The sequence below is a fragment of the Panicum virgatum genome, chromosome 4N, assembly GCF_016808335.1.
Source record: "Panicum virgatum strain AP13 chromosome 4N, P.virgatum_v5, whole genome shotgun sequence".
NCBI classification, from domain to species: Eukaryota; Viridiplantae; Streptophyta; class Magnoliopsida; order Poales; family Poaceae; genus Panicum; species Panicum virgatum.
Genome location: NC_053148.1, coordinates 6730267 through 6738374, shown reverse-complemented (window position 1 = coordinate 6738374; position 8108 = coordinate 6730267). Strand labels below are relative to the sequence as shown.

The 8108-nt window shown below is 50.8% G+C and overlaps 2 protein-coding genes across 2 annotated transcripts; both read left to right on the top strand.

The window, feature by feature from the left end:
* Positions 1-222: 222 nt before the first annotated feature.
* On the top strand, positions 223-794 carry LOC120670811. Its single transcript, XM_039950977.1, has one exon. It carries the CDS (start codon positions 318-320, stop codon positions 654-656), a length of 339 nt encoding a protein of 112 aa, XP_039806911.1. The 5' UTR covers positions 223-317; the 3' UTR covers positions 657-794.
* A 158-nt stretch (positions 795-952) lies between these two features.
* Positions 953-2715, top strand: LOC120669055 (pentatricopeptide repeat-containing protein At3g25210, mitochondrial-like). The gene is made up of 2 exons (XM_039948878.1): positions 953-1019; positions 1088-2715. The coding sequence occupies exons 1-2, from the start codon at positions 953-955 to the stop codon at positions 2236-2238; spliced, it is 1218 nt and encodes a 405-aa protein (XP_039804812.1). The 3' UTR covers positions 2239-2715.
* The last annotated feature ends 5393 nt before the right edge of the window (positions 2716-8108 follow it).

Below are 8108 nucleotides of genomic sequence, written 5' to 3'. Positions count from 1 at the left end.
ATGGAATCTAAACGGAAATAGAACCGTTATAACCCTATAATCTCCAATCAAACACAAAAATGAAACTGTTCCAACCCTCCAATCAAACATAAAACAGAATATTCATTCTAAAAATTAAAAATGGATCCCTTACATTCGATCTCGCTCTCCAACCAAACACTAGTTACCGTCTCAGTCCCGCCGTTAAACAAACGGCGAGAAGGCCGCCGAGACCTTCTCGGCGGCCTGAGCGCGTCCGTCCGTTACGCCGCGGAGACGGCGAGAGACGGACGACCCGGCAGAGGACCCAACCGACCCGGCGGCGGCGGCGGGGAGCAATGGAGTGGGGCGACGCGTGGATGGCCCCCGACAAGCTGCAGCACGCCCTGGCCTGCTTCCTCATCACCCTGCTCGCCGCCGCGCTTGCCGGCCGCAGCGCCCGCCCGGGGATTCGGCGCCGCGCCGCGGCCGTCGGCTCCGCGGCCTCGCTCGCGGCCGGCGCCGCCAAGGAGGCCGCGGACGAGGCCGGATTCTTCGGGTCCGCCGGCGCCTCGCCCAAGGACGCCGCCGCCGACCTCCTCGGCGTCGCGGCCGCCGCGCTCGTCCTCGCCCTGCTCCGCCGCCGGCGCCGCGAGAGGAAGGCGCGCGACGACGGCGACGGCGTCTCCATGGTCTGACGGGCCGCCGGCCGGCTCCGATCTATTTGGGTTCGTTTGCTGTAGATTAGTAGAGTCTACTGGTCTCTAACCTCGAAGGCAAGCTCGATGTACACAAAGTTTAGTTGAAACAATTGGAAAATTTGTTTCTTGTTTGCTTGTTTTCGCGTACATATCTCTGACACTTCGCTGCAAATGGAAAACAAAAATCTGATTTCTGCTTGCATTTATAGTCTACTAAATTTTGTATATCAAATTCTCCTCCAGAAAAAAAATTGTATCTCAAATTCTTAATCAATTATGTGAATCGAACCTGCATGGAACAATGGGCCTTCTTTCTCTCATCTAGGAGGCCTGTTGGGCCTCGCACCTCCACGAAGCCCGGTAAGCCTCGCCCCGCGCGGCCCGCGAGCCTTTCTTCAAGTCCACCCAGTGAAGCTGAAACGGGCGAGCCCCCAGCACCATGGCGCTGCTCGCCGCCGCCGTCCGCCGCCTCCCGCGCCACCTCCGTCTGCTCCACCCCCGCCGCCTGACCATCACCTCCCCGCCCCCTCTCCATCCGGACCCCGACGCCCCCACCCCAGAGTCGTCCCCCGTCCGCACCCCGCCGGACGAGCAGTTCGCGGCGTGGGTCACGCGCCTCCGCCCGGGCTTCACCGCGTCCGACCTCGCCGCGGCCATCTCCGCCGAGCCAGACCCGGACCTCGCGCTCGCGCTCTTCCGCTGGGCTGCGCTGCGCCCGGGGTTCCGTCACGCGCCCGAATCCTACCTCGCCGCGCTCAGGGCGGCCTCGTCCGGCCGCCGCCCCGCGGCCGCGGAGGCGCTCGTCCACGACGTCTTCGCGGGGGCCTGCGCGCCCGACCTCCGGCTCTTCAACGCCTGCCTCCGCTTCTGCTGCGACCGCCGCAGCCTGTTCCCGCTCGCCTTCGACATGTTCAACAAGATGCGCGCCATGCCCGCGGCCGCCGGATGCCGCCCCGACGTCGAGACCTACACGCTCCTCCTCACCGCCGTCGTGCGACGCGTGCGCCGCCCGCCGGCGTCGATGGTCTACCTCCACGCCGTCCGGTCCCTCTCCCGCCAGATGAAGGCCTCCGGCGTTGTCCCGGACACCTTCCTGCTCAACCTCATCATCAAGGCCTATGCGAGATGCGTGGAGGTGGACGACGCGCTCAAGGTGTTCCGTGAAATGCCGCTGTATGGTTGCGAGCCAAACGAGTTCACCTATGGCTACATTGTCAAGGCCATGTTTCAGAAGGGCTGGACAGACAAGGGGATGGTTTATTTTGCAGAGATGAGGGAAAAAGGATTTGTACCATCAGGAGGCGTGTACATGATTGCTGTGTCGGCATTGGCATTGGAATGGAGGTTTGAGGAATCAAGACGGGTGCTGCTGGACATGTTGGATTGCAAGAGGAAGCCGGATATGATCACATACAGGACACTGCTGGAGGAGATGTGCCGGGCCGGGCAGACTGAGCAGGCGTTCGAGGTGCTGGAGGAGCTGAAAGGGAGGAAGCGAGGGCCATTGGACCAGAGGATGTACTCAGAATTGCTCGATGGGCTGCATTGGATTTCCCAGCCACATAAAGACAGCCCATGACAGGGGTTCTGATGATCATATTGTTTTGTGTTATAATGGTCATTAAGGCCATCCAAAATCAAATGCATGAATGGTTCTAGTTCATCAGAAGATTGGCTAGCTCTGCTTGAAGTATTCGGGATGAATCAATTATCGATGCAGGGTCATCCCATCCACATAAAAGTTACTACGCGCACAATTGATGCAAGGCCAAGGCATAGAAAAGATCAGCATCAGCAGAATACATCATGGGAAATATGCGATTAAAGTTCTTGCACTGTTAGGAAGCTACTACTGTGGGGATGATTGCTATAAGATGTTGATGGCTGCTGTCAGGATACTAGCTCACAAATTTGCCTGCCAAAGCCAATATTTGAAGTAAATCTTGTACGGCCATTTTAAAAAGTTGTTCCAGATATCATATGTTGTATGACAAACAGCGAAATAAAGATTGCAGTGTATTACATCTAAATTGATTAAAATAACCATGCGGCCACAGAGAGGCTAATCTTGCAGCGCATGGTTGAAATGGGCTGAACCAGAGCAGCTGCGACTAGTTTAGCATCGAGTGCCACTCAGATATTTATTTTAGCTAGGGGCGGCAGCATCCTTCTAGAAGCCATTGACGCTCTCCATCTTGGGTGCTCTCATCGCCTTCTTCTCCGAAGAATACATGCTGGATGTACATATGAGATGATTTAATTAGTAGCAATAATTAAATTTCTCATTAATAAATTTTGGAACAGCTTTCCATTTTGTTAAGTACAAGTACAACTAGCAACAACAACCGTGCATGTCGCCTATATATACGCAGATGGCAACGTGTACTCTTTATATATAATTTTTTTTGAAAACGAACGTTTCTATTTTGTAATGTCAAATCTAAGATAAGTTCATATATCCAAAAAACGTTCGTATATATAAAGTATATGTACCTGACGTCAAAAAGCTAATATGGAAAGACTTTCACCAACAAAAAAACATATTCATACTAGTATCTGTTAGAATTTTTTTAGTTGCCAACTTATTACTCTTCGAAAATTACTCTAACAACCTATCCAAAAGTAGTTCTGTATATGATAGATTCGAAAACATTTTACCTAGATTCAGGAGGCATCTCGCTGTCACCGTCCACGCCGTCGTTGACGAAGTAGCTCATCTCGTCGTCCAACTCCGCAGGCTGGATGGTGTGCTGCTGTTGGTGCTCTGGTTGGGATACCATCGTCGCGTCAACCAAGAACTGGTGGTCTTGCTGCGCGACGAGCTTGCCGGCCATGTCGGCGACAGCCGCTGCGCTCGTCGTCGTCATGTCGTACTGCGGTGGCTGCATCATCCACGGCGGCATCTGCAGAGCAATGTTGTCGTCGTCGGAAGCAGCAGCGTTCATCACCATCTGCTGCTGATCACCACCGTACATTGTGATGAATGGCCAGCCACCGCCGCCGTATGTTTCGGCAGCAACGTCGTCGCCCGTCGCGGGCTGCAACTGGAATGGCGGCGGCGGTGCGGAGGCGGAGGCCGAGGGGTCGCCGTCGGAGTCGGGAACGGGCACTCCTCCCTGGGCGGCGGCGGCGCGGTAGGCCAAGATGCCCGCGTAGACGCAGCGGAGGTCGAGCTCCGCCTGGCGTATCCGCTGCTGCAGGTCGTGGATGATGGGGACGCAGCCGCTGGCCGGGTACATGTCCCAGGCGTGGGATTCGTAGATGATGCAGTGCATGGCCTCGCGGCGCTTCTCGGGGCCGGCGCGGTCGAGCGTCTTGAGGATGTTGCTGACGCCGAAGAGGCGGTGCGCGTTGCGGAAGACGCGTGGCCGGTCGTGCGGGAAGAACTCCGCCAGCGGGCAGTCCGGTGTGCAGCGGCGCCGCTGGTACTTGCATGCCGCGCACGCGGCCCCGGCGCCGCCACTCGCAGCCGCCATCGATCGCGATCTCTACCCAGACTCTAGCTTCTCCCGCTCGAGTGCCGACGTGTGGGGCCTCTTGCGGGGTCTAGCCGACTAGTTAGCCCTCCGCCGAATTCAAAAAGAGAGGAGTGTGGTGGACAAAATTTTGGAGCCTAGCGGGGTCTAGCCGACTAGCTAGCTCTCTGCCGAATTCAAAAGAAGGGGAGTGCAACTAAACTATTGGGCAAAATAGTGGGTATAGCTGACTAGCTAGCCCTTTGCCGTCTGCATTTAGTTCCCAAAAAATTTTGGGCAAAATTTTTTAGAAACTTTTACAACACTAATTAAGAGTATTAAATATAGATTAATTGTGAAACTAATTACACGAATGGACTAGAAATCGCGGGACGAATCTATTAGGCATAATTAATTCGCCATTAGAGGTTGTTTACTGTAGTACGACACCGTCTAATTATTACATAATTGGATTTATTAGATTCGTCTCGCGATTTTGCCCGGGAGGTATGGAATAGATTTTGTCAGTCATTCACATTTAATACTCCTAATTAATAATCACTGTATCGTGTGAAAAATTTTGGAAACTAAACAGCCTGAAAAAAATTCCGTGCGGACGGGCTGCAAAGCCCCTCCCCGTGCATACCAGACGCCGATGGTTGACACGTGTCCAGATATAGCATCTGACATTCGCTGGCAAAACCTGTGCGCTCGGCTCGGCTTCGATGAAAATGAGAGAATCACGTGCACACGAGATCGGCTCGATTGGTAGGCTCAGCACGCACAGAAGCGTGATGCTTCCCTCGTCCGCCGCCGCCGCCGCCTCAGTTACCCGTCATAGCGCCGCGGCCAGCCATCACCTCAGTCAATCGAAGCTGCCTCCCTCGTCCGCCTCCATCGACACCTAGATCGTCAATCAGCCATTGCTGCATCAATGAGCCTCCGAGCTCTTGTGGCGATGCTTCTAAGGGTGAAGGTCTCAAGGCTTAGAGTTAGAGTTAGGGTGTGTTTAGTTCATTTTGCAAAAAGATATAAAGATGTAAAGATGGCATTTGAAGTATTAAATGAAGTCTATTTGCAAAACTTTTTGCATAGATGGGTTGTAAATCGCGAGACGAATCTAATGATGCTAATTAATCAATGATTAATCAATAATTAGCGGATGGTTACTGTAGTATCACTGTTGCAAATTATGAATTAAGTAGGCTCATTAGATTGTCTCGCGATTTACAGTCCATCCATACAAAAAGTTTTGTAAATAGACTTCATTTAGTGCTTCAAATTAACAAGATTCCGTTTAACTTTAATGCGTTTACGGTTTTTAAGGGCCTTAGATCTCTGGACTGTAGCGTCTGTGCCCTGAACTTTGTACTCTGATCGGTGTCTAGGGAAGTCAAGCTCTCTATGCAACCATAGCTCGGAGGGCATGTGGCTCGTCACGTGCTTGATGGAATGCCTAACCCAGTGTGCTGGATGCAGTCCTACATGGAGGCAAGCTGCGGCTCGCGCTACCACGCTTATGTCACCGTCCACCTCGCTCCTCTGCAAAGAGCAAGCAGGTAAGTAGCTGCATCGTAAACGGGCGGCCGGCGAAGGAACGTGTCTCGTCCAGCGACGTGATGCAAGCAAGGTTAACCTAACCGGTGGGAACCGGTCCGGTTTGACCGGTTACCGGTCAAACCGGTCCGGTCCGGTTCCGGTTCCGGCCGGTACCCAACCGGCCAAAATTCAAATTTTAAATTTGAATTCAAAAAATGAAAAATTCCTAAAAAATTCCTAAAAATACTTCAAGGTGTGATGAATCTAATGGTGTCAAATTTTCTCAAAAATTCATTCATTTAGTATAGTTTGTGGGAATTTAAAGTTAAATCAAAAAAGAAAAAGAAAAAAAATGGGCCGGCCCATGAAGGCCCACCGATCAAACCGGTCAAACCGGCCGGTAAACCGGTCAAACCGGTCGGCAAACCGGTAAAACCGGCCGGTAAACCGGTTGCACGGGAGCTTTTGAATTTCAAACCGGTCAAACCGACCGGTAAACCGGTCAAACCGGCCGGTAAACCGGTCGGAACCGGTTGCACGGGAAAATTTGAATTTATTTGAATTTGGATTTGAATTTAACCGGTTTCCACCGGTTACCGGCCTAACCGGTCCGGTAAACCGGTACCGGAGGGCGGCGGTAACCGGTTTCCGGTTGGGAAATAAAACCCTAGATGCAAGAGCCTAGCCGCGGGGTCGTGTTGAGCTGAGCCGAGCAGTCCTCTCTGCCTACAAATTCAAGCCTTGGAGCGACGGAAGGTGTCCTTTGGATCATTAGGATGTCCACGCGTAAGTACACGTGGGTTGTCATAAATCACCACAAAGAGAGAGATTGAAAGATATCTAGACCCCTAGTGGGTTTTGGTGTTTGACAACAAAACACATGTATGTTTAATGTTGTTATCAAGCATGTGTGCAGGTGCTAAGATTGAATTAGTGAAACAAATGGTGAAGCACGTTCCCGTAAAAGCGAATTGAAAAGCGGTGTTTTGGAATTGACTCAAGAATTTGTATTTGTTTTAAATTTGAGTATAGGATCGCCGTAATATCAAGAGGGACTTTGATCTGCAGCTTGTGACTTGGATTAGTGCTCAAGAAACCCATGCAAAGCCAGTGAGCCACAAAAACCAATCAAAAATCTTACACAAGTCAGTTTTGAGTGAGCCTGCTGCTGAACCCGGAGTGTCCGGGTTTCAGCCCGAAGTATCCGGAGGTTTAACCGGACTCTTGAGTGATTTCTTTGAGGGATTCAAGTGAGAGTGTTGCAAGAGAGAAGATTCGAGCTAGTGACCCTCCATTTCTACTCTTGAATACTAGTTCTTCGTCAAGCTGGTGAATTCAAGTCTATTACTCTTGGAACATTGAGCTCCTAGACGGCTAGGCGTGCTCGTGAGTGCTTAAGCTGATTTGTGAGCTACACGGGAAGTTTGTACTCTCCATTCTTCTCGGAGGAACCCGTAGTAAGTGACCTTGGCCTTGAGCATTGATCTTGCCCTTGGTTGAAGAGCATACGGGTTCTTAAGCTCCGTCTCCTGGACTTTTTCTGAATAGAGATGTAGCACCTTTGAGTGTGAACTTCGGAAAACAAATCACAATCTCTTTGTCTCTATTTTACTTGAGTTATTGGTCATTTTCTTGTCAGACTAACTTTCTAGAGTTTGAACTCGATCTACTCATATACTAGTTGTAGCGAAAATGGCCTCTCATGCCATATTTCAATATAATGTTTTGGCGATTGATGACACACACAACACTTGGACTAATACGATTGTTAAGATGAACATTTCCAGGCTTTTAGGTTCAAGTGATGACAAAGAGAAGATAGGTGTAGCTAAGCAAATTTGTGATGACAAGAATTGAAGAGACCGTGAAGAAATCCAAGTCGAAAAGATCAAGACGAAGCAAATTTGCTATCACCGGTTAAACCGATGATGAGCAAATTTGTACTCATCGGTGCAATGAACTTGGCACCGGATTAACCGACGTTGAGTGTTTTACACTCACCAGTGTAATAGGCTTGGAGGCAGAAGAAACAACAGAAGTTTTACAAGCGCAGGTTAAACCGACGATCAAGGCAAAGTGAGCATCGGTGCAGTTGTCCAGAGACTCCATTTTTCGGGGGTTTCTGAGATTACATACACCGGTTGAACCGACGTTAGTTTTAAGAGCGTCGGTCGATTGATCAAGTAGCCGTTGGAGCAGTAATGGCTAGTTGCTGGGAAAATGCACTCACCGGTTAAACCGGTGATGACAAAAACTGGAGCGTCGGTTTAACCAGCGTTAAGGGATTTCGTCAGCCTTTTTTTCAATGGCTAGTTTGGGGTGTGTGGGCTATATATATGCCATCCCATGGCTCATTTGAGGGTGCTGGAGACCAAGGAAGTATACAAGAGCCAAAGATCATCTCCAGCCACCATAGAGCTTCATTGTACATCATATAGGCTTAAGCACACTTGTG